This window comes from Haplochromis burtoni, unplaced genomic scaffold (assembly GCF_018398535.1).
Source record: "Haplochromis burtoni strain Fernald_Lab_line unplaced genomic scaffold, NCSU_Asbu1 Contig_142, whole genome shotgun sequence".
NCBI classification, from domain to species: Eukaryota; Metazoa; Chordata; class Actinopteri; order Cichliformes; family Cichlidae; genus Haplochromis; species Haplochromis burtoni.
Window position 1 is genome coordinate 811,638 of NW_024582503.1, and position 26,813 is coordinate 838,450.

The following is a 26,813-nucleotide window of genomic DNA, read 5'->3' on the forward strand; positions in this document are numbered from 1 at the left end:
ACACCTCAGTGCCAACTAGCACGTCAGAAAGGCTCGCCGTTCAAGCGTTCCTGTGTGTTTGTGCTCGAGAGGTTGGACGTCCAGCTCCTGCTCCACTATTGTTGTGGTGTACCCTTACCTCAGTGCTGAAAGAGTTGCACAGCATGTGTATTTTTGTATCCTTTTCTTAAAGTATGCCTTTGAATGTGCGAGTGTGCGTTTGTGTGTGTCGCGTTGGTCGTATTGTGGTGAGCCGTGACCTCACCACTAACATTTCGCTAAATGCCTTGGACGCCGGTCAGTGGGTGTGCCGTGTGTATTTTCTCTGCTTACGTTGAAACCTTGCGCTTCTACGTCACGGCAGCGGGCTGGGACATTTTGTCATCCTTCTGCATGGGGTGGATGCTAAGCGGATACAAAATGACAAATGGAAAACCAGATCTGTTTTGGGACTTTCAGTGGAAGATGGATATCGATTCAGCATCACGGAGATCACAGCGTGGGTGTGTGGCCTTTTGGGTTTACTATGTGCGTGAGTTACACGTAACTCATCATGGATTTTGTCTGAATTATGGGTGCACTTCTGTCTGGTTAAGGACTTCATTTGCTTTTCTTTTTAAATCTTTAATTCCCTAGTTTGTCATCCAGTGACATCATCCATTCACAATCTTTTTGCAAGAGCTCCCTCTTTGCTTTCTATGTAGAATGAAGTTTAAAGCGGGTAGCTGAAGTTCTTTGTGCTTTTCCAATCACTCTACACAAGCTGTGATGGTTAACCTTCTGAGAAAAACAATATTTTTGGTGTTTAATTGTCCTTTTCCACAGTGGGATGTTCAAATAAGCGCAACCACTCTAGCTAAATGATTTTGGCTGGTCCAAATAAACACACGTCAATCATCATGTTTACATTATGTCAAACCAGGAGTCAAAACATTTATTCTGGAAGAGTCTTCTTTATTCACACTGATTAAAGCGATGTGGGGTTTTTTGGTGCTTTTTAGCTTGTCAAATTAGGTGCTTAACCTTTTTTTTTTACATGTAAACACTTCTGCACAACGTGCATATGGAAACATACTTTTGCACCTTTGTTCCAGAATGTAATTATGTCCTGGGCCTAGCTAGGTGTAACCTGGCTGCAGCAGGGTGACTTTTAAATTTACAACATGTGGCATATTTTTGGGGAATATTTGTATCCCTAAGAAACCCAGCAAACTTGGCTTAATTGATGGATGAACCCACCTCATGCAAGATACGTTTGGAAGTTGTTTTCTTTGATGTCACCTACGCCATCCACTGTTTGGTTAATCGCGACGCAGCTCCGATGGATGCTGCACTTTATTTTTAGGATCGGAGAATGAGGAGGGAAGAAGGCAGTGCCTTGGAAAACGTGGGTGGGCACATGGTCTCTCTCTCGCTCTCCCTCTCGCTCTCTCCTGTATATAGTAAAGGCTTTTTGATGGAGACTCCATCATACCGCAGTTCGCTTTTACGCAGAGAAGATGAGCTCACGGATAGCCAAATCCAAACCGGCGATGAAACTGATGGTGGTGAGTAGGCAAAGTGTTTGCAGCTCCGCTCCTTGGATATGCTCAGCAGTAGAGCAGCACTTTATTCTGAAGGAATGACTTTTTCATCTCTTCTTTTTCCTTCGTTTTTGTGTGTGTGTGTGTGTTGTTTTTTTTTAATATATTAAATTACTGATCCTTAGTTTAGTTGATTTTGCGATACATAGATTTCAGAAATGCGAATGAATCTGGAGATCTTTGGCATAATTTGAATACAGCGACTTGCATGTATTGTCGTTAAGGGCTAGATAAGGAAAAGCTAAATATTTGCCAACCACATGTTCCCTCTGTGCAGCACGCCTCTGTTCAGGTACTTTGATGATCCCCCCATTAATGAGAGGGGCCAGTCTTTAGGCTGTGCGCCACAATTGAAGCGTACCCCTAAATATTGTTCGGTCCTGGTATTTGATGCTGCTATATCGGGCTTTAATAGATGCATTAATATGTGAGCATATAGTTGCTTTTCAGACTCGGCTGCCATTCTCCATATCAGACACAGATGACAATCTACTTTGTGTATCTGCTGCATGAGTTTGCATATCATTTTATGGTGTGTTGTATCTAGTTTATACTAATAGCAGAAAGTCAGCTATATTAGTAGTACGTTTTAGAGCTATGTTAGGATTTTTTTTTTTTTTAAAGAGCTATTCAAGTAAATTGTCCGGTGTTGTTTATGCTGGGGATTTGTTTGCTTTTGGTAATGAATGGAGCTCATGTTTTATTCACTGCTCTGTTCAGCCTCTACATCTTCAAACACGATCTATAGTTTTCTCAGATAAATTAAAGTTGACTCTGGGTAGTATTTCATTGCTTTTAATACCGCATGATTAAAATGAATGAAATGTTATCCTCCAAAAGCAGAGTGGCACGGTGAATTCCCAGCAGATGGTACAGTGTGTCTGACTTTACACCAATTTGCTCCTTTTTTTTTATGTTGTTTCCATTGGTGTGTTTTGCATGCCGTCCTGTGTCGGGGCCTTTTCTGGTTTTGCATATGTTCATGTATGCTCAAGATGGGTATCAGTCCAGAAACAGATAAAACTCTGTAGCTCCAAAACACTGATCTAATATCCTTTTGGCCTTGTGTGAGAGTGCAGGAAAAAGAGAGATTTTTTTTTTTTTTGCCAAGCACGGTCAGTTAGGAAGATGCCTGTTGTTTGTGCGTAATTCAGCGAACACGGCTGTGAAATAGTAGTTTATATAACCATATAATGTGATACCCAGTACAGATTAGTTCCTCTAACTCAGTGTAGCCTGTCCTAAAATAGGCAAATATTCTGCTCTTTTGTTTATGCATCGTTCAGTTAGTCGGCCAGTACATCAGTCATTTGGTGAGTAAGACGGGCAACTTTCTGGCAACTGTTTACTCAGTCAGTCTTGACTGGCAACATCCAGCCAACATCTCCATCTCCTCTGAATCCACCACATGATATGCTTGTTTGTCTGCCTGTCAGCCAGGCTTGGTTGCAGTCTGTCTGAAAAACAATTCTGTGGTAAATGGAAACTGCAATTTTGGATCTTAAATACACCTCCAGCACCTGTGTGCTGTTCCTGTTGCTCTGCATGCTCCTCACACATGTGCTTGTGTTGGCTCCAGAAAAATCTGTTTGGGTCATTGCCCAGCATGATGCCAGTGGAATAGTTCATCCTGTCAACCTGCTTTTATGAAGGCACATGTTTCAATATGTAAACAGTCATTTTCTTTGAAATGGCAAAAATAAGGCACCACTGTCAGAGCAGCAGGTAGTCAGTTGTTGTTGTTGTCAGTGTGTCAACATGACTGTTAACCAGCATGGTTGGATAATCCTACCTCTAATCCTCATGCATGGACATGCTTTCTCCCCCTTTGTTGTTATCCATGATCTACTATCTGTGTTCTCTTTATCTTTACGCCGCCTCCACGTTACGCTCTGCTGTGGCCGTTGGCATTAGCAACAGCAACTTCCTCAAAACTAGCCGCAGGTTCACACGCAGGCTGAAGAAGCTAAAGAGAGCTCACTTGGGCAAACACTGGAGAAAGGGTGAGGAATGGCGGGAAAAGACAGTCGGGTAGGAAGGTATCACAGCAACATGTTTTAAACAAACAAGCACAAATGTTTATTCAGAAAGCAACAATTGCCTCTAAAGGTTACGTCCATACACCTAACTTCCCGTTTCCATCAACAGTAGGTATTGATAGCAGAAGTTTGTGTGTGGGAGCCTGGGGTGGCTAGGGAGGGGCGAGTGGGATGGAGCAATTAATGGATACAAAGAGGAGAAAGAGAGCCTGCTGTTTATCTCTTACTACTGTATGAATCATTCTAAAAACAGCATGACTGATATGATGCAAATTTCTGTAGTAAAAGATTACCTGACATTAGATGTGTAACAACACGAGAACAGTTTGATTTATTTGGTTTGGTTTCAGCAAGCAGAGAAATAAAAACAACCACAAGCGTTTAAATTAGTAAAACAGTCCAGATAATCACAGTGACGCGTGATCACAGAAGCAGAAGAAGTAAAGCTTGGGCCCCTCAATATGATCACAGCATAAAACTACAGGATCTCCTCTTTGTATCCAAATGTTGTGATGGTGTAGCAATTCAGAAAAGTGATCAGATTTGGTCTTAAATAGCTCAGTTATTGCAGAGTTTTAACTAAAGAACTATAAAGCACTTTGTCAAATAAAAGCTCCATCACTTGGACAGTTTGCATGTTTGTGTGTTTATCCAACGGCCCAAATATTTTCTGTTTAACATTTTTACAATAAAGAGAAAAAACCAGCAAAAATCACAAAGAAAGGCTCCTTCAGACTGAGAAAGATTTTTGCACGGCAGCACGTTTTCTGGGTTAGAGCGCCTTGACACAAAATCCACAATAAACATTAGCTCTCGTGCATAAACGACTCAGTAATTTAGGTTAATCTGTAAAATGTTCTAGCAGCCAGTTAGAGATTAGAAGTTTCTCCAGCATGAGAACATGGTGTGAGCGCACCGAGCAGAGACTGCTTGATGTGGTGTGGCATCGTGTGTCGCATAAGTGAAAAAAGACATTGACCTGCGCACACACCCACGGAGGCACACACGCACGCGCAGGCACGCGCACACACGCACACACACGCACAGGCTGGAATCCCCCCTCAGACCACCTGCGCTCTGCAGTTAACTGAATCCATGTGCCTGGTGGATAAGCTGGTGCAACGTGGTTTGATCCCTTTGTGCCACAGCTCTTCTCCTCATGCCATGAATTTAAAGCTGACCTCAAGCAAACCGAGCACGGAGTCTGTTTCTTTGCGCTGCATTTCAGCATAGTCCAAACTCTATCTTTCCACGAGCAACACAAAGTATTGTGTTTCTGTTTCATAATGCAGTTGTGAATTACTAAATCGCATTAAAATTTCCCAAGCTCTTTTTATAAAAACATTTGAATCATTTTATCCTGTAGTTTAACCTTTCGGAACACATCAAGACAAATGAAATGCATTCGGTTAGCGATAGGACACTGATATTTTGCCTTTTCGTACTAGCTGACCTGTTTGACCTGACCTCTTCACAAACAAATTCAGTCAGAGGGGACGTAAAAAAGGCCCCAATAAACTGCTTTATGTCAGCGCAATAGATTTGCACATAGTTCCAGTCAAAGTATGTCATCATAGTGATAGATCAGTGACAGATAAACAAAACGAAAAGTGTGTGCCTCTGCTCGCTTAATTTTAGAGCCAGTAAATAGCTCACTGGATTGGGTATCACTTGTGTTGAATGTTGTGGGTAGCTAGCACAAGTGAGACGCTTTTGAGACACTATTGATCCAATATAACCATGTCATTCACCACCTTCTACAGCATGGAACCCACTCCCGCTGTTTGTTTTGTCTTTATTAAAGAGAAAACATCTCTTAAAGCAGCACATGTTCTCTGTTAAAGCATTGGTACAAACTTCTCCTCATAAACACGAAGCTTTTTGCTCAGCTCAGTTCAAACGGGATTCGCTGGCACAGGTTATATAAGCAAACTATATCTGATGAAGCGGGTTTATCCAGTATAAATATAGACTGTTTTATTCAAACTTTTTAGTTTAATCCACAGAAATGTGGGAACTTTTTGAGCCTCCTTTTCCAGCAAGCCGTTTTCCAGCGTCGCTTGCAATCATTTACATGTAGCAGCTGCTCTGCCTTGCTCAAGGGCTTTTGCACAGGAATGCTAGAAAATTATCACCACCTCCGTACCTTCACCCTTGATTTTCTCCTCTGAGCTGGCTGAGCTCCAAATAGGATATGTCCCTTGCTAAGCACTCCTCTGATGATGCTAACATTATAATTATGGCTGTCAGTGGCCCCTAGCTGCTGTGTAATTTAGATTTCCCGTGGTCGTCCATGATGTCGTCAGATGGCAGCTTCTAAGGAGACAGACGGGTGAAAAGTTCAGTATCTTCCGTAGCTCTTGATAGATGGAGTCACATGCTCCACAGGACGTCCATCCCAGTGGGTTAATTTTTAAAAAGTTGACATTTTCTCTTCTTCAGTAGCAGAAAGCTACCGTGCTGGGTGGTTGGGATAATTTAGTGCTGCCCATCAGAAAGTGACCAGAAAGCAGGAAGGGCCTTAAATAATGTGTAGAACCTTCTCTGAAAAACATGCAGTCAGATGATCTGAGAGATAACATCTGTATATGCAATAATCTTTCAATATGGAGTCAAACATCTGTTGAACAACACTACTTGTTGTCAAACACTTGTTATACTTTATTAGGGCTGGCCTTGAGTTTTACTTTGTTTTTGTTTTTTTAAAGTCTGCTACATCTGTTTCTCAGGCCTCTGGTTCATTCACTTTGAAGATGACGAAAGCATATGTGCACCGAACACATGTACTGTGTATCGGTACACTGCACAACCGAGGCATTTCTCAAACCCAACCTAAAAAGCATCATTGTACTCATTCATTTTTATTGCCTTTTATACATTTCCTGTCACTGCTTTGTGCTCGCATGTCACAGATTTAGGCAAATCAAACTTATTTCACAAAAAGTACTAAAGGCAGGACAACAAGGACAGATTGGCTGACAATAAAAAAAATGAACTTTGATAGATTAAAATCAACAAAAGGTGCATGAGAGTCCAACAAAACTAGGTACAAGCACTAGACATCAAAACCTAAACTGAAACAAGATGAAAGGCATGATAGGGATACAGAGGGGAAAGACAGGATTATACAGTGTACATGCAAAGAGCACTAAATGAGAGAACGCAGGTGGAACTAGTAGGGAGGTGGAAATCGGTTACAAAGGTGGTAAAATAAAGGCAAAGACAGCAACTACAAAAAAGATACAGAATGAAGCAGATTGCTAAAATAAAGCAGGACATGACTTTAACTGTGACGCAGAAAGCACATATAGACAGACAGAGGGAGGGACAAGCATGCACATGGCAAGCTATTGTGCCATTTCACGGATTTCTAAAACAAAAGGGGCAAACGTTTATCACGGGCTCTGACCGAGGGTTGGACTGTCCTGCCAGTAAACCACACCTGGATGATCCAGGTGATCCTCTGTTAGTCACTCAGCATACTCCACTCTCCTGTTTCTAAATCAATTGGATTTGGTCTCTGGGCTTAATGGAGTGTATATACACATTTCTTAATTTGAGGAGTAAGACTATGATTATGGGTTTGAATCCTGCTGGGGCCACCCAGACTACAAACAAAGTCATGCTACTGCTCAGCAAGTCGCTGATGAAAGCCTTCCACTGAACATTCGGTGGAAGAGGTCGATAGGTTTTGCCGGGAAAAGCACTGCGCTCTCCAGGCTGTTTGATGTTAGGTTTCTATTATGGTGTGCGAAACCCATTCATCTATTTTTTGCCGTCTTCCTCGGTGATGACCATTGGAAAGGGAAACAGAATAAGATGACGCAAATAACAAAACGCGTATATGCAGGGTGCACGTAGAGTAGTAGTGTGGACGTAAACGCAGTGACGCTTAGGAAAAACACGTCATTTGTAGTCATTTGTAGAACGGGCAGTTTGTTCAGTAACATGTGGCAGGACAGGGAAGTCGCAGCTGTACTGCACACTGTTTCTCCCAAACTCACACCCACTCATAAACACGCGTAGATTTCTGGTGAAAAGACCTTTTTTCTTTTTATTCTTCAATATTGATTAAAGGATACAGAGGCAGTCATCATGTAACACACACACACACATTCTGGTTTTCCAGCCATTCTTTAGTTGCATGTTCATTTGCACAAAGTCGACTGTTTTTTGTGGCTCCGAGTTCTAAGGTGAATGGGATAAGTACAAATGCATGCACGCAGGAAGGAGATCAGTGGTGTGCTGCGGGTAATCTGTAGAACAGAGTGGGTGACTGTTTTGTATTCTGGTGGTGAATGGGGAAAGCCCAGTAACCTCCAACAGTACTCTTTATGAACAGCAGCCAGGAGACCACAGAGCGCGCAAACCAGCTCTGAGGAAGATGGTAATTGGACATGAACATCGACTAACACGCACACACCCATATACACTCACACGCGCACGCATTCCTGCATGCTCGCACCCCTGCACACACATGCATGGGAGTTTTTTTTTAGTTGTTTGTCATACAAATTCATTTATTTTTGAAGATGCACACATGATATGAAGCAAGAAACCACATGCAAACACACACTCACACACAATACAAGACGGTCTATTGTTGGTTAGTCGTCCAAGCAGTGAGGATGTATCCGGGCCAACGGGAAAGTCCAAAGAACCAATGGCTAAGGGCCTTTGAGTGGAAGAAGCCTAATGTGTGACAGCTGGTCTGCATGTGCCCTCGACCAGCTAGATTGGCTCCATGTTAAACATGCTCACCAACTGATATCTCATATTTTAGAAATGAACCAAGCGTTTCAGTTTTTGCCTAGGCGATGATACATGGGCTTGTTTTTGTCATTAGTTACACAGGCTTGTCAGAGCCTCGCTGAAAACCACCCACTTTACAGAGTATCCATAACGATGGGCTGGTTTTGGGTGGCTGAGGAGAGTGTGGGTGTGGTGTGGATCTTAATCTGGGACAGTATTAAAGTGCGATAGATCACCTCTGAATCACATCAGATGCTTTTCAGCTGCAAAGCAGCCGAGCTTACGGGGCTGCCGGCATGGGTAGGGAACTGCTAGTGAGGGCAGAGAACACAAGGCTGCACAACTAATGCCTGTAATCCTGTGTCATGCACTTCTTTTATTTCAATGTGTAGAAAATTTTGGCATGACTGAAACATCTGAATTCATTTAAAAAGCTTTGGATTAAAGTCAAACAGATGAGAAATGATGCCAGAAGGCCAATAAAATCATTTTGATCCCTTTATTAATCCTAAAAGTTGAGATCAACAAAAAGCATTTACTGAAAATAATGACGAGTTGAGGCAAAAAAAAAGGGACGTTACTGCCCCAAAAGTTTAAAATACACTTGTGTTATTCCTGAGAATTTGTCCCTATAGAGTAATCAATTTATCAATTTCAGAGAAACTAGTCTATTCTGATTCTCTGAACTGCACTCTGAAGAGCAGCAGAAAGAACAGGACCTTATGTCCACCAGGAGCTTTACTGCTCTGACCTTACAGTCAACTCGTTCTTACTGGAATCTTTGGGTTGGCGAGTGCTCCAAAATATAAAAATATTTGATTCTTTTGCCAAAGTGAAGCTGTTCACGAGACGGGTTTCATTAGAGATTTTGTCACTGCTGTTGAGTCAGTTCCTGAAGTGACTTACTTTCTTTCTCTTGCAGCTTTTGACAGCTTCTCTCTCCTGGGCCTTTCAGCAGCAAGCTGAACAACCAACGTACCAGCACCGTGACCCCGCGACATCCGCGTTCCTCACGTGTAACCAGTGCCCACCTGGCACAGCGGTGAAACGACACTGCACTGCCGACATGCCCACAGAGTGCCAGCCCTGTCCTGACAGGCATTTCGCCGAGAACTGGCACTGGGGGGAGAAATGCCAGTACTGCACCTCGGTACGTATGAGGCCATCAACCTAACATTCAGTTCTAGTTTTTCTTCTTAATAGAAACTAGGGCTACATGTTTCATGAGGCCGATAATGGTTCCTTTGTTGTGTGTTCAGACCGTAACTGACTGGTTTTTGTGACAATTACTGGATTTTGTAGTAAAAAAAGATCAATGTATCGTCTCATACCTAAAAGAATTTCCCAGAGCTGAAATCAAAGTATGGTCAGGAATTATGCACATACCTTTAGTTTTTTGTCTTCCAGCTTTTTTCAGTGGTGCTTTTATGTGGCTTTGCTGGTGTCTTTTCCCAAGATGCATGACCTTACTGTTTATTTATGTTTTGGTGCTGCATTTGTCTTTTTTTTAAGCCAGTATTTCCACTTCAGTTTTTGTTACTAAAAATGAAAGTCCCAGTTTGCTCATTGTGGTAGAATGATCTTCCCCCAGAGTTTTGATGTTTCTCCTCCGCAACTCCAGATAAATTACGCAATCACCGCTTTTTCATGATAATCCTTGTATTGTTAACATGTCTGCTTTGTGATGCTTTTTAATTTCAGTTTTCGTCTTCCCAACAAATATGATATTTGAGACAAGTTGCAGAGCGGAAGCATGATGTTCTTTATGACCTGCATTGCTGTGAACTGCTGTGTTGTTTATAGCAACGCATGCAAATAAACTTTTACCTACATTTTCTGTGCGTGTGCAGCTTTACAGCTTCACATGTGTGACCTCTCTGTGTTCCCGTTTAGGTGTGTAAGGAGAGACAGCTAGTGAAGCAGCAGTGCAACAGCACTCATGATCAGCTGTGCGAATGTGCTCCAGGTTTCCACCTAGTGATAGAGTTCTGTATTGCACACAAGGCCTGTTCACCTGGATATGGAGTGGCAGCTTTAGGTAAGAGTAACATCCACATTAAGAATATTATTCAGACTGAGCAGTTTCTATAGGAATTGTTTGAAAAACGAAAACAGCTGGTTTGAGCAGCACAAAATGCTTTGATTTTTTTTTTTAACTGAAAATGATGATCAGAAATTCTGCAAAAGGCAGTTAAGAATTAATAAAATCATAAATAGATAATGATTTTTAATCAAATTGCTACTGAGGCCCATTTTCAGCAGCTGTTGTTCCGGTGCAACATTTTGCAAATTTATTGTTTTACAAAAAAAATCAAGAGTACCGTTCCTTTCACAAACCACCGTTTCCTGAAGCTGCCAGTCAAGGACCTGGGAGGCATTCTGCACTGACGCCTCCTGCTTTCTTTTTTTGTGGTTAACTCAGGCTACTTCTGTTAAGGCAGCGGTCTGTGAAGATATTTCTGTGGTCCTGCAAGTAGCCAAATTCATTGCTTGATTAGGGAGAGAAACTGTTTCCAGCTGTACAAAAGGCCACTCAAGTGGAAAAATGGGCCTCTGCAGATGTTATGTATATTAAAAGCAATCAATAATTTATGATTAATGGTAATCATTTACAACATTTCTGACTATTTCCATATCATATCAAATAAAACAAATGTGTTTTTCCTCCTAAAGAAAGGAGATTCCAGGGTGACGTCAAACCTTTGTGTAAATTGGACTTAAATGAGTAGATTGCTACCAGAAGCAGGAGTGTAAATATAAGGCTCGCGGGCCAGATTTGCCCCAACAAAGACTGCAGTCCAGCCCACTGGAAATCTTTAGAAAGTGTAAAAAGGAGATACATTTTTAATTTCAATTGTATTTTTTAATACATTTTACAGCTTTTCCTGCCGATAAAGCGCTCCCCCAGAGGCACCAAAAGTAATGAAATAACAGATAAACAATTCAATGACAGAAACAATTCATTTTTTTATGATCTACTATAGAATTTTTTCACAGTAAAATAAATAAATAAATAAAATAGGCATTTTTTTAATGAACAAAAACTTTCTGTGGCGACAAGCTGCCAGAACCTTTTTATTTCTTACAGTGTAGGCAGTAGGAAATACATGTAAATAAACAGTTTCTTTCATTTACTGCAGGATTCCTTTATCAGGGGGAAACACTCCGTTATACTTTTTAAAAATAAATAATCAGATTTTATATTATTATATTATTTCACATATCAAATGCATAGTTAAACTGATAGGAAAGGGCTTTCAATGGTCCAGCCCATTTAAAATCTAAGTGGGCTGCATGAAGCCCACCGTGTACAATGGAATTTGACTTTGCTGACATCAGGTGTCTGTAATAGCGCAAGAGTAAATTCAGTCTGCATGTAGACTAGACAGTTGTAGTGGTTTATCTTAGTGAGTAAACATGAGAAAAGTGCAGTATGTGTGCTCAAAGGCACACTCAGTCTGCGTGTCACTGTAACAAGTATCTTTTCTTTGATCTTCTTTTGATCTCACCAATTTCCCGGGCGGGTTACACTGGACTGGCCTGTCAGGAACTTTGATAAAGCAGAGAGATGCGTCAGTTACATTTTCACATTCAGATATGTTCTTAATTATATTACCAGACACCAGGTTTTTCTTCCTCTTCTTCCGAATATGTGAACCAAACCCATTCCTGATGAGCATCTCCCTTTTCACAGAAAAAAACCTTTTTAAAGTGTTTCTTAGAAATGTCCTACTTCTCTGTTTGTGTGTCTTCCTCACAGAGGTATTTTCACCATCTCCTGCTCTGTGTTTCCTGGCAGTGAGAGGCTATCAGGGTTTTTGATGTAGCTGTTAAAACATGCAAAGCATGCTTTGTTGTACTTGTGAACTAGAGCGCTAGATGTGTGAAACGGGCAGTTAAGTTGTAGCTAAGAACAATCTTAACAACTTTATTGCTACATATGCACGATTAAGCTGAGTAACTGGCGCATAAATGCATTTGTCCATGTTGAGAAAAAACAAAATAACTTGATAACTTGTTTCTGAGTCAACAGGAGAACTTGAAAAGTTAGTCTTGACATCATAAAGTGTCTGTGCAAATAAAACAGTCACGTATGTCCTGAAGGTGTGAAATACGTAACTATAGCCTTTCTCCACAAAATGTATCTAATACAGAACTTTCATGTGTTCTAGCACTGATATACAGCATGTCTGACCTGACTCAGTCTCTTCCACTTTAGTCTGTGTTGTTAGTGATATGAAGTCCTTTGAATGGTCAGCAAGACTAGTTATAGAAATGCCTGTCCATTCCAGAGTTCATCAAACCGTGAAAACAAACTGTCTACTGGCATCACTCAGAAAATTCAGGTTACTTTGTGTCATTCAGTGTGCGCCAAATGAACCACAGCAAATGTATATATCATTATAATAGCTATAACTCATTTCCTTTGATTCCAGGCCTTCAAAGCTAGCCATGTAGCTTTATCTGTGACTTTTTTTTTATCACATCCTGTAGTGTTCAAAGGTTTTTATGTAAATCAGAGAAGCTAAATCAGAGTGTAATGAATCTTCTATGTTCCACAACCCTCAGATAAATTATTATTTGCACAGTATTGTTGTCTTCGGTTTTAAAAGTAAGCAACAGATGATAATGTGACATTTTGAAAGAGTGAAAGCACTTTCTCATTTGTTCCTTTTGTACCTGATAATGCAAATTGTAAAGCATAAAGAGGAAACTTGAGCAATGAATCATCAACTTATTTCGCCCTTCCTGTGCTTCCTCTTAGAAATAATGTGATGCAACAGTTTCTAGTTTCTCCGGCAGTTTCAACTTAGTCAGTGTGATGTCTCAGACCTTACAAAGACTTTATTATTCTGTAGTTTCTGTGTATATATACAGTGGGGCAAAAAAGTATTTAGTCAGCCACCGATTGTGCAAGTTCCCCCACCTAAAATGATGACAGAGGTCAGTAATTTGCACCAGAGGTACACTTCAACTGTGAGAGACAGAATGTGAAAAAAAAATCCATGAATCCACATGGTAGGATTTGTAAAGAATTTATTCGTAAATCAGGGTGGAAAATAAGTATTTGGTCAATAACAAAAATACAACTCAATACTTTGTAACATAACCTTTGTTGGCAATAACAGAGGTCAAACGTTTACTATAGGTCTTTACCAGGTTTGCACACACAGTAGCTGGTATTTTGGCCCATTCCTCCATGCAGATCTTCTCGAGAGCAGTGATGTTTTGGGGCTGTCGCCGAGCAACACGGACTTTCAACTCCCGCCACAGATTTTCTATGGGGTTGAGGTCTGGAGACTGGCTAGGCCACTCCAGGACTTTCAAATGCTTCTTACGGAGCCACTCCTTTGTTGCCCGGGCGGTGTGTTTTGGATCATTGTCATGTTGGAAGACCCAGCCTCGTTTCATCTTCAAAGTTCTCACTGATGGAAGGAGGTTTTGGCTCAAAATCTCACGATACATGGCCCCATTCATTCTGTCCTTAACACGGATCAGTCGTCCTGTCCCCTTGGCAGAAAAACAGCCCCATAGCATGATGTTTCCACCCCCATGCTTCACAGTAGGTATGGTGTTCTTGGGATGCAACTCAGTATTCTTCTTCCTCCAAACACGACGAGTTGAGTTTATACCAAAAAGTTCTACTTTGGTTTCATCTGACCACATGACATTCTCCCAATCCTCTGCTGTATCATCCATGTGCTCTCTGGCAAACTTCAGACGGGCCTGGACATGCACTGGCTTCAGCAGCGGAACACGTCTGGCACTGCGGGATTTGATTCCCTGCCGTTGTAGTGTGTTACTGATGGTGACCTTTGTTACTTTGGTCCCAGCTCTCTGCAGGTCATTCACCAGGTCCCCCCGTGTGGTTCTGGGATCTTTGCTCACCGTTCTCATGATCATTTTGACCCCACGGGATGAGATCTTGCGTGGAGCCCCAGATCGAGGGAGATTATCAGTGGTCTTGTATGTCTTCCATTTTCTGATGATTGCTCCCACAGTTGATTTTTTCACACCAAGCTGCTTGCCTATTGTAGATTCACTCTTCCCAGTCTGGTGCAGGTCTACAATACTTTTCCTGGTGTCCTTCGAAAGCTCTTTGGTCTTGGCCATGGCGGAGTTTGGAGTCTGACTGTTTGAGGCTGTGGACAGGTGTCTTTTATACAGATGATGAGTTCAAACAGGTGCCATTCATACAGGTAACGAGTGGGGGACAGAAAAGCTTCTTACAGAAGACGTTACAGGTCTGTGAGAGCCAGAGATTTTCCTTGTTTGAGGTGACCAAATACTTATTTTCCACCCTAATTTACGAATAAATTCTTTACAAATCCTACCATGTGAATTCATGGATTTTTTTTTCACATTCTGTCTCTCACAGTTGAAGTGTACCTCTGGTGCAAATTACTGACCTCTGTCATCATTTTAAGTGGGGGAACTTGCACAATCGGTGGCTGACTAAATACTTTTTTGCCCCACTGTATATGCGATGGTCCGTGCAGGTCTATTGGTTGGCATGAGGCTCCAAATGGACTTCTGCATAGTAGTTTACTACAACACAACCAGCAGACTTTAAAGAACTGTAACAGGAATGACTATATATCTATCCTCACCAGGCACTTTGTTAGGTAAACCTTGCTGTTGCTGGGTTGGAGCCTTATTTGTGGCTTACATTCAAGGAGGTGTTGCAAACATTCCTCAGATTACATGTTGACATGACAGCATCACACAGTTGCTGCAGATTTGTCAGCATCACATCCCAAAGGTGCATGTTCAGACCAGTTTGAGATGTTCTAAGTTTTGTGACAAGGTGTATTATCCTGTTGGAACACCTACCAGAAGATGGTCATAAAGGGGTGGACATGGTCATCAAAAATAAACTGCGGTATTTAAATGATGATCAGTTGTTACCAAGGGAGCCAGATTGTGCCAAGAAAATATCCCCACAACATAACAGCACCAACAACAATCTGAGCCACTGATACAAAGCAGGACGGATCCATGGATTCGTGATAGCCTCGGCTTCCTGCTCTTAGGTGAAAAGAGTGGCACCCGGTGTGGTCTTCTGCTGCGTAAGAGGTATGCAGAAGAGCATCAAATATGCCTCTTGCCTTCCTAAAAGCTCAAAGCCATTTGTTCAGTCTCCTCTGACCATTCTCTATAAACCCTAGAGATAGTTTTTTGTATACTTGGACCAGTCTGCCTGGCACCAACCGTTTAAAGCCATTGAAATCACCTTTCTTTCCCTTTCTGATGTTTAGTTTGAACTCTAGTTGCCATGTTATTTGCTGACCAGATATTTCTGTTAACAAGCAGTTAGACAAAGACCTGATAAAGTGGCTGGTGAGTTTTTAATGTTCTGCAGCTGCGTGAGTCCATGCAACTATCATTCATGCTTAAGAGGTATTGTGTCCATCAACACCTGATACAATAACCATGCGCCAATATCATAGTGGACATCCAATCTGATATTTTTTTCAGATTCCTTCCTTAGTGTGTCTGTAGGAACTGTTGGTGAGAAAGTCTGATTTTAAGCATACCAGTGCACTGAATCTGGTATTTGTACTGGAACCACAGCATAAACTAACACCAACCTTCTCATGACTTCATGTTAAACTTTGGACCAGAGTCCAGAAATCACAAGGATGAAACAACATTTTCCATCGATTGTGGTTATCATGTGACCCCTGCAATACTTTTTTCCATAAATTCCACTGACCTTAATCCACAATCAGCAGACATGAGACAGCAATTTAGGGGATCTCCCCCCCCCACTGAAGCTGAAAAACTTATTATGTAATGCCTCGAGCTGTGGTTAAACCACAGGATGCTGGGTCAGTCTTCTGACAACACAAGCCTTTTATGACTCCGTCCTTTCCCCCTTGATCTCCTGATTGTTTGTTTCTGGTTAGAATTCTTTGTCATTCTCCGAATGGGATTTGCTATGTGGTTCATCTGTGTTTTTGGAATCCGATCGATATGGTAGACAGTACGGGGGGAGGGGGGAACAGCGTGCAAATCAAGTTTTCGTGAGTAATTTTTTTTTTTTGCCTCTTCCATGTTTGTTTGATCATTATATTGTTAGGCAAACAAGTGTTAGATCATCAAAATTTCCAAAATACCCAAGATTTATTTTTGTTCAACATTTATTTAGTCAGGTGACGACTTCCTTGATTAAAATAATCAGCAGTAATTAACTTGGAAACCAGTTTTCTAGAGCAGACTGAACAACTGCAGCATCGAAAGTTGCACACAAAACTACAACTACAACTACTAACAATAGTAGTAGTTAATATTATCACTATTATAAGCTGTCATTATAATAAAACTTTGATGAACAACAAATCAATGATTCATACAATGTGTTTCATCTATACGTGTCTAGAGTCTTTAGTCAATAACTAGTAAACCTTGTATTACATAAACATTAACGATAATATGTGCACCATTAATCAGATCTAAAGCAATTTCTTTTAGCAAAGTGCTGACATGCATTCTTTAAATTTTTTTCTGCAGAGGAAATTCTGAGAAATTGACATTAAAGTCAGCAATAAAATATAACTGTCATACTACAGTTATAGGCTGTCACGTTGTCATCTGACAGAGTACGTGCTTTGTCATGACTCGCAGAGGAAACGTTTTTGATTGTTTTTTATGCATATAAGGCGATGGTTTCCTATTTGACGATATGTTTTCAAGAAAGGACGCATTGTACCATGGTAGCGGGAAACTAATCAAAGGTTAAATCTGAAATAAGCATGGCTTGTCGTCCCACGCACTTTCACTTCAAGATCAAAATAAAATGAGGATGTGAATACTAGTTCCACTTCATGGACTGTCATGCGTGCTGATGGTCATATACCAGAAGTTGTGATGGTTTCCTGTAATGTTATTGTGGCAACTGTCAAATGAGATTATAAAAAAAAAGATCACGTATCTAAATATGGTTTTAAAGTCGCAGCATATTATAGTAAATCAACTGTAAAATAAAGTTCTCAAAACATGCCTACGTATTACTATTAGAAGTGGCTTTGGCTGCAAAACAATCAGCTGACAAATCAAATTGCAGCTAAGTCACATGACATCATAGTAAGAGCATGTAAGATACAGAATGAAGGCGGTGTAGTGACTACGACTGATATGAGTCATTCTCTGAAACACGCTCTCAGTATGATGAGCTTTCACATGTCTCTGCGGTTCTTAGAATCACATCTGCTTCTTTTTGCACTAAATGGTGAAAATGGCTGAGTTTCAGTTGAAGCTCTAGATGAGAAAAAAAATCTGTGGTTAGGTGCTTTCTCACATGCTCAGAAGCGTCACTTCTATCAGTTTTCATTTGCAAAACTTATCTCTGTAAATCTCTTCCAGGTACGCCAGTGAGTGACACAGTGTGTGAACTTTGCCCTGATGGTCATTTCTCCCCGGGTGGCTCCTCCACCAAGCCGTGCCAGCCTCACACGAACTGCTCAGAATTGGGCCTCAAGACACTGAGATGGGGCACGTCCACTGCAGACAGTCAGTGTGGCACTCCGGACAAGAAGGCAACGCTGGAGTGCTCTCATCATCACACTTTGTGCCAGACTGGTGAGAACACACGCGCTGTCATGTTGGGCATGGCGCTGCAGAAAAAGATCATATGGAACGTTTTAGGACTAATCCTGGAATCTGGGTTGATCATTAGCACAGTGTTTATCCAACACACACACATAAATGTGTGCGCACACACACATGCACCAGTGTTGTTGAGTTAACCTCAGCTGTCAACAACTTAAAAATCAACTTGAAGTGAATTATTTCAAACATGTGGTCATTTTCACTCCTAAAGGCAGGGGATTTCCTCGGTCAGGTTCGCTGTCCAGATTCCAATCTTTTGCAAATTCTTGCGTGCCTTAAAACCAACACAGCAGTGAAAACCAAAGGGTTGAACGCTGGATGTTTATGGCATTGTTGTCAAAAAGACCCATGATGGATCAATTACCCCCTTTAACTGTCACATCCCCAAACACAATAACAGAGGAAACTGAGTCAAAGGAGATGCAAGGCACGCTGGTTGCTCTTTGTTACTCAGACTTTGACTGTGACAGATGCTGAAGGATAATTTGAGATGAGAAGCCGCAAGTATGACACTAAATTCCCAGACCGTGAGAAACCACAGACACTGGAGAACACACACATGCAGATGTACAGACCCTGGCGCACTCATATGCCACACTTAGACGAAAACACACAAAGCTGTGGTCCCTCTGGGAGGGTGATGCTCTCCTCAAACATTCATTCACAAATTGCCTTCCTGGTAACTACACCACCGCAGAGTGCCTGCTTCAAATCCTGGAACAGCTTAGCAGTGTTTCTGAGCAAAAAATGTAAAATTGAAAGCAGTTGGGATTCCCAAAGTCGGTATTAAGCCACCAGGAAGTCACTGTTAGTTGTGGTGCGAGCCGCAATTACATCACTCATAAATTACTGAAATGATCAACATGAAACATGAAATTTGGTGTAATTTCACATCATCTTTAATAAAAAGGATGTGAAATTGCACATTATATGAAGTGTGTCCGGTTGGGAGTGTCCTCAGCGAAAGCAGGAAGAAGAATGTTCGCTTGGCTGCCTTAAAAAATGTAGAGCAACAGGCTCGGCTACAGTTTGGCTCGGCTAGTAGGAGTGATCCCAATGAGTAACAGAAAGAAAAGACAGCTGTGGTTCTCTCGTGGTCAAATTACAAGGCAACACTCTAAACATAGGCAAAACACATGCAAACACAAAAAATATGCAGAAGTAAACTGATGAAATATTGAAATGTTAAAATCCGTTATATCTAATTTTAAACTGCCTTCAATTAGGAACAAAAAAAAAGAAAAAAAAGTTACTTTATGTTGTTATCCCAGATTCCCAGATTGAGGTTATTAAGGTGGAGACTATGGAGTCTTTGCTGTTGATTTTATGGTTGAAGAGTTGCAGTGACACAGATGAATAAGCAAAACATAGTGAAACTGTTACGTCAGTAAACATAGTGTGTAATGTCAGTTACACAGCGATGTCTATTTAAAGTGTGCAAACATGCGGTAACGTGCCACCACAAACTGTCGTGGAATCGCTCCACAAATGTGCAATTGGGACTTAGGTGGGAACCTCTAAGGTTAGTTTGGCATTATCTACAGATACCGATTTAAACAAGGGGAGAAAAATAAAAGATCTAAAAGACATAAATATGTTTAACATAGCTGATCGCACTAAGATGTCAAGCATTGTACTAAAAGCTGGGCCATGTTTGGGCAGGTGTCACTCTACCAGCCCGCTTGTCATACTGGAATACATACGGCCAATGGTTTGGAATTTACTAAAGTTGTTTTAGTACTCGTGAACATTTACTCATTTGTAACAGGTTGTTACAAATGTTACATATATTAATTCCTTCTGGTTTAAGCAAATGGATGTCAAGCATGTCACTATCCAGAACTTTTGTGCATGTGTGTGTTTTCAAGCCCACTTTGCTTCTCTTTCCAGATGTGACTCTTTGTGAAGAGGCGGTTTTCCAGTCGCTAGCCTCGCTGCGACTTTCCTCGGTGCCCCTGGAACGACTGTTGGACAGTCTTCCTGGGAAGAGGGTGGATCGCAAAAGCCTGGAGAGGCTGAAGAAGACCTGCTCTCCCCAGCAGCAGGTTCTCCACCTTCTGCGACTGTGGAGAGAGCAGAACAAAGACCAGGACAAGCTGTATGGCTTCATACAAGGTATAAAATAAGATTTACAAGAATGCTGCACCAGCACAAACTGGGTTTTTGTTTAGAAAAAAAAAAGGAAAAAAGACTCAGAGATTTTAGAGACTGACCTAGTTGCACATATGTTGCTGTGAGTTTCTTTCTCAAGGTGCAAAATACAGGGAGGAGAATATTTAAATCAAGCGCACAAACTGACCACACATATGAGCAGCGTCTGAGTGTTGTGCTCACATGCTATTTTGCCCTGTTCAACATATCTGTTTGCTAATTTAATTTTTGCATTGGTGTACTAATGTAAACATACTTTATTTGAAGGTGTGAACCACTGTGAGAGGAAGGTCTCCCGCTGCAGCAGTCTAAAAAACCTGACGCTCGACGACCTCATGAAGGTAACGAACAGCTTGCCGGGAGTCAAAGTTAAGGAGGCGGATGTCCAGGGCGTGGTCTCTTCTTGCCTCCCCAGGCAGTACATTCTGCAGCTTCTTCACCTCTGGAAAAAAGCAAACCACAACCTGGACCTACCAAATGCTCTGTCTCACAGTCTCAGGGTCCTGCGCAACCAACAGGCACCACGTTATCTGCTCAAAGGCCTGAAGAAGATCAGCCGCATCATTGGAACCACCTCGGCACAAAAGATGTTTCAGAAGATGTTTGTCAGTATGCTTCAGGATGGATCGTGTTTTAAAGCCCATAAGCCATTAAATGAATAAGCAGTACACAGGTACAAATAGAAATAGATACAACCTAAAGCATAAATAAACACTATTTCACTGACAAAAAAGGGAACACTAAAAAGATACACAATGAGCAGGGAGGTGCATTTTTTTTGTAATAGTGAGAGGGCTTTATAATATCAAAGCTATGCATATACTGCCTAAAAATGGGTTTTCCTAACTTTAACATGGAAGGAAAGATGGATAAATTCGTCTTTCCTTCTCTGATTTTTTTCTGACCTAAACGAGGCACTAATAACTTCATCCTCAGTCCACGCTAACCGTCCGCAAGGAAGAATCTGACAAAAAAAAGAGGTGTTCACACATCTGTGTACTGAATACGGATGTAAAACAAAAGGTTTTTGAAAAAAAAAAAAAGATTTTTTAGAACTTCATGACTGGAGTCTGTGAAAAATTAAAAAAAAATGTTATTTAAGATGTAAATATTAATACTATTTTATAGAAAATGGTCCGGCAGATGTTGTTATTGTTGCTTTCTCGCTGTTTGAGAGGAAGGATTTGGTTTCATAATGAAATATTTTTTCTCATTTGTTGGTGTGTTTGTTCTGGACTGCTGACAAGCAAAGCTCATCGTTATTATTTTGTAGTTGTTACTTATATGAATGTACAAAGGAGTGCAATTGTTTTCTATTTAAAAAAAAGTAATTTTTACTTTCTGAACATGTAAAGGCTTATGTTTATTACTTCTTAGAAATACTGGATTCCAAATGCTGCAAGTTAATGAAGTGATATTTGTTTTATATTTTTGTTGTATCGCATTTTTACTATAAGTGTATGATCTTTGTTGTATATGTGCCTGACTGGTCCTTTTTAAGCTTGTTTAAGTTGTGAACATTGATAACAAATGATCTGACTAAATTCAGTGTGTAAAGATGTATTGTTTCATTATAAATATGCAATGAACAGACAGACGATTTTAGTCTTGTGATTTCATAGCAGTGTTAAATTTTGGAGAAACCCCCCCCCCCCAAAACATTGTTTTCTGGTAAATCAACTATATTGTATGCTTTTAGTTTTAAAATCCTCCAAGGGTGCCTTCCCTGAGATGGAAGGGGACTGAATGGCTGACTGGATCAAACAATCTGTACTTCTGATCTCTTGACTGAGAAGAATTTGGTCTTCCCCAGCTTAGCGATCAAGGCGTACAGTGAGTTTCCTGACAGAGCCACTTTGATGTGAGTCACCTACATTAGATCAGCTTTTCCAAGATGTCAGTGTAGCTTCTATTTACACCAAAGTGCACATGAAGCCTGCCAGGATTAGAAACAGAGGCACTGCAGTTACATTTGGATATAGGCCTTGATGATTTCTCTAAGTATGAAAGTGCAGCTGACGTTTCATGGTGGGTCAAATGTCTGAAGTTAAAGGATCACGGTGCATGTAATGTGTACTATAATCATAACTTGATGCTGATTTCATGTATATCTCACAGGCAGTATCATTTTTCTGTAGCGGTGAGGACTTAAGAACTCAGTGATTGAATGGCATAGAAGTGAAGAGTGCAAAAACCTTTTATGGCCAGGATACGTTCTGAATTACGCACAGAGGTTGTGTCACATTTCAGATCATCTGGTTTTGAAACCCATATTTCACATGAGCGAGTGCCAGTTTTCAGCATGTGACTGAAAGGTTGACCTGATTTTGAGTCGACACACCTACGCAGTTTTCTAAACCTTGTGTACCTCGTGTAAATTCCGCAAAGCCAGCACGATACATGACATCTTAAAAGGACTCACAATAAGTGCTACTCAACTAAAAAAAAGTCATATGGTCACATAGGAAGAACTGAAAAAAGATATGAAAATCAGCACATTTAAATATGGCATCATTTGCATTTTTAGACTACACAGCGTTTTTAAACTGTGGATTCTGGCATGTTTGCAATAATAATTTAACGAACAAAATTAGGACCATGAATCGTGCAATACAAAGTCAGTTAGAACCTAAGAAATAAAGGGCATTTGATAAATGTAGGTCGTACTTGTGGGCACAAAGCATTTCCTGCACCGACAAAGCAGTAAATGTGACATTTTATTGCAGGCTGTAAAGGTTTTCAGGGGTTTTATTGGTTTTTATCGTTAACTCGGTTTTCCTGGGTCTTTTCACGTGTGTTATGAATAAATCGTATTTTTTTCTGTACCGGTACTAGCCTGTCCGTGAAAATATTGTCAGGCATAAACCGGACCATGGCGCAAAAAAGGTTGGGGACCACTGCTCTAAAGGATAATTTTGAACCCTTTTCCCTCAAACTCCTTATCAGCCCATCCCAAAATAAACAGCACACTTGAGGATTGAGTGAAAAACTTAAGTTTCATTTGTTTTACAGCATCACACAGGAAACAAGAAACACTGCATTAATGGATCCTTGGTCGTTAGGAGCTTAAGGGAGATGCTGTAAGTTAGTCACACCAAACCAGCTGGTTCCTAAACCATCAGCACTTTAAATGTTGGAGGTTCGGGAGGATCAAATAGGGAGGAGACACTTTGTCCTTCCTTCTGCTGCTGATTTTAATATCCTAGATCTTATTTCCAGTTATTCCCAGTGAAAATTCCTGCCCCTATTTAAAATTCAGAATTCAGGCCTTTCTGAGTCAGAGTGGATACAGACCTCAGCAGGATCGCCATCAATGCAAGACGATGATCATTATGAGACGAAGGAAAAAAACACCATCTACTGTATCGAGGTATTACTATTACAGAATCGTATAATTAGTTGCCTATAAGTATAGTTATACTAGATTACAACTGTAGTATGTGAGCTACACTTATCAGCAGGTACTGTTCGTCTCCACAGCTTTCTGTACTAGTGCCGTTCCTGCTCTCTGGTGAGATCTGCTGCATCAGGGTGGAGGACTCTGATCCCATCTATGAGCACCAAGACCCATTAACCACAGAAACACTCACAGGCTCCACGTGTCCAGTTACTGCATCATCACTGTGTACAGAGAGTGCGAGCCATGCAGAAGTGCCCAATACCTGTGGAACTACCTGCTCTGCGTGTGTGTCACCTGTGAGAGTCTAAAAGGTGTGTGTAGGTGTGTTTTTAGTTTGTGGATTCAAATTTTGTTGGAACTTTCCCAGGTGAGACTTCCGTGACATTCCTCTCAGGATTCTTCAGCGTGCACAGGATGCCTGCTGGGAGGACTTTTATTGCCAGGTGAGCCTGCTCCTTACTTACTTACCCATTACTACGGAGCCCCGCAAGGGACATAGGAGAAAAAAAATGCGGGATCTCGCAAAAGTTGAATTCCAACAATGGCGGCAGCTACTTAGTTGTAATGTTACTCTTTCTGGGTCACAAAATAAACTTTTAAGATATTTTGAGGCGTGAATGTAGCTGTGTAAACGTCAAATAGCTGCTCGGTTTACAAGACATCACATATTTGCAAAAGTGCTCCGACGTTTTCGGAGATGTCTGACACCCACCATTTCGAAGCTAACAGGAGGTCGAGACCTACTACAGCCAGGAGGAACACCGCTCACCCGGCACATCGTACCTCGACCTCCCGGTCGGCTTCGAGCTGGCGGCCTCCGAAGGATGCGTCTAAAACTTTTGCAAGATCCCGAGTTTGTTTTGCGAGATCTCGCAAAAGTCCATCTTAATTTTTTTTTCTCCCGTGTCCCTTGAGGGGCTCCGTACCTTACACTCCTTCACCTCTTAATTGATAAAAAATGAATAATATTATGTAGGCTCCTGATGAGCTCATGACCATTATGGGGGAAAAAAATCCTTATTTTTTATATATAAATCAAATGCACAAATTGGTCAAATTAACATATTAAATACAATGAACAAGTACAGTGAAACACATCCCACCACAGCTGAGTCATGCTCATATTCTGTGGAAACAGGAAGAGAACAGAGAAATGAAGATCCTACTGTGACTCACTGACCAGTTCGTTTTGCTAAGTCATCAGACTGTAAACCCCAATCAGTGACTCACTGACGTATTCTGCAAATTAAAAGGGGGACTCACAGTGACGTATGATTTTGCCTGTTTCAAGAACCAGGCGGTAGAAAAAAAAAGATCAAAAATTTGTATTAACCCGCACATCATATGCAAATGACAGCACAGACACATTTCCCTGAAAGTTTAGAAGTTTTTCAAGTTGTGCAAAGGCAGATATTTCTCAAAAACCTGTGACTCATGTGTGATAAGATATATTACTGTAACATTGTAGACTTCTTTATTTCGCTATAAATTATATTCATCAAATTCCCACAAATGAAAGAAACAACTGAGCTTTTAAAACTGTGCAATCTTTGGACCTTTGAATACAATATTACACATTCCACTGTGTATTCAATGACATTACAAAGTAATCATGCATTTCACGTGGAATTCCAATAAAACTGATTGATGTTTGTGGCTGTAATGTGACAAAATGTGGAAAAGTTCAAGGGGGGCGAATACTTTTGCAAGCCACTGTATATTTGACCCTACACTTTACAGAAGATTTAAGGTCTTTTAAGAGTAAACAGTAAACTATATGCTCTATTCATGTAATCTCATATCAGTGACCTCCCAGCAACAAGTTGGTGAAATCTGAAAATGAGCTTAAATGTGAATTATTTCTATCAGACAAGGAGGAACCAAAAAACTCACAACACTTGAGATGACGCATAAAAAGTTAGCAACAGGCAGTGAGTGAAACTAAATCACACATTACTCCAAATACTTCCTTCCATTTTCTGACAGTTTCTTTTTTCAATAACATTGCTTTACTACACAGAACTAGTTTGACCTTTAAGATGAAGTTTACAGCTGATTAGACAAACCACATCACCCACGCAGGAAGGGTTCCTATAAAGCCGAGTGCTGTCAAATCCTCTTTGACAGACATCCCATCATGAACATGGTGAGTATTTGACACAACTATAGAGCTTAAAATGGGAATACGTGATAGGTTCAAATTTCAAAAAACTCATTTATGTTTATTTTACACAGTATGCAAATTCTAGAAATGGGGAAATATTTTACAATAGAAAAAGAATAAACAGAGATATGCATTTATGTTTAATTACATTTGATTATGTAACGTGAAATAGTTAAATACTTTAATCACTTTTATCAATGATTTGTTGAGGACGTTTGCCACAGTGGACTCTTTTGTGCTTACAGTGTACAGATGGTTTATCCATTAGATGCTGCATTGAGGTTAAAGAGGTTTCCTCTTGTTAGTTTCATTCTGGCCCCTGAAAAGTCAGTGTATCAGGTCAGATCAGACAAGAGGCAACTTAAAAACAAAACACAGCTAATGTGAGAGGATTAAAAACAAACAAATGCTTCCATATTTTTGATGCATGTTCCTGTGTTACTGTTTTTGACTTGCGTTTTCAAGTTGTGCAATTTAAGCTAGTAAATATTTCCACTACTTTAGGTGAAATTTTAGAGCTACAGGATGAGGGAGCTATAACTCACAGGCATAGCAAATCACATGTTCTGAGGTATTTTCAGCACTTATAATCAGGTGTCGTCTCTCTTCACAGCTTATCGTGCCAGCGCTGGTCCTGCTCTCTGGTTCACTCTGTGGTGCCTCAGTGGTGGATCCTGTTCCCACCTTTGACCACCGAGACCCGGTAACCGGAGAAATCCTCAAATGTCGCAAGTGTCCACCGGGCACGTTCATGTCTGCTCATTGCACTGCCACCACACCCACACAGTGTCAGCCGTGCAAAAATGGCCACTTCACCGATCTGTGGAACTACCTGCCCAGGTGTCTGTACTGCAGTAACCTTTGCACAGGTAACCTGGAGGTGGAAACAGAGTGCTCCCCGACAACCAACAGGATCTGTCGGTGCAAAGAAGGCTTTTACTCGGCTGATGACTTCTGTATCAGGCACACAGAGTGTGGCCCCGGATACGGGGTTCAAACTAAAGGTACAGTATTCATTTATTAAATATGAACTACTAAACCATCCATCCATCTTCTTCTGTTTATCCAAAACATCAGTATGTCTAACTCACTTTACACTTCCAATGAATGTAGTGACCTGAAGTCCTCTGTTG

The 26,813-nt window shown here is 40.9% G+C and overlaps 2 protein-coding genes across 2 annotated transcripts; both read left to right on the forward strand.

The window, feature by feature from the left end:
* Window positions 1-1,359: 1,359 nt before the first annotated feature.
* On the forward strand, window positions 1,360-22,603 carry LOC102312022 (tumor necrosis factor receptor superfamily member 11B). The gene is made up of 6 exons (XM_005934970.3): window positions 1,360-1,526; window positions 9,276-9,503; window positions 10,247-10,391; window positions 17,720-17,935; window positions 19,856-20,080; window positions 20,384-22,603. The coding sequence occupies exons 1-6, from the start codon at window positions 1,479-1,481 to the stop codon at window positions 20,776-20,778; spliced, it is 1,257 nt and encodes a 418-aa protein (XP_005935032.1). The 5' UTR covers window positions 1,360-1,478; the 3' UTR covers window positions 20,779-22,603.
* A 2,945-nt stretch (window positions 22,604-25,548) lies between these two features.
* LOC121815159 (tumor necrosis factor receptor superfamily member 6B-like) lies at window positions 25,549-26,793 on the forward strand. The gene is made up of 2 exons (XM_042224584.1): window positions 25,549-25,662; window positions 26,294-26,793. Exons 1-2 carry the CDS (start codon window positions 25,654-25,656, stop codon window positions 26,702-26,704), a joined length of 420 nt encoding a protein of 139 aa, XP_042080518.1. The 5' UTR covers window positions 25,549-25,653; the 3' UTR covers window positions 26,705-26,793.
* Window positions 26,794-26,813: the final 20 nt, after the last annotated feature.

Coding starts and splice junctions, on each gene's coding strand:
- LOC102312022 (XM_005934970.3), top strand. CDS start 1,479: ATGAGCTCACGGATAGCCAAATCCAAACCGGCGATGAAACTGATGGTG. Junction 17,936..19,855: donor TCACACTTTGTGCCAGACTG/GTGAGAACACAC, acceptor TTCTCTTTCCAG/ATGTGACTCTTTGTGAAGAG. Junction 20,081..20,383: donor GCTGTATGGCTTCATACAAG/GTATAAAATAAG, acceptor CTTTATTTGAAG/GTGTGAACCACTGTGAGAGG.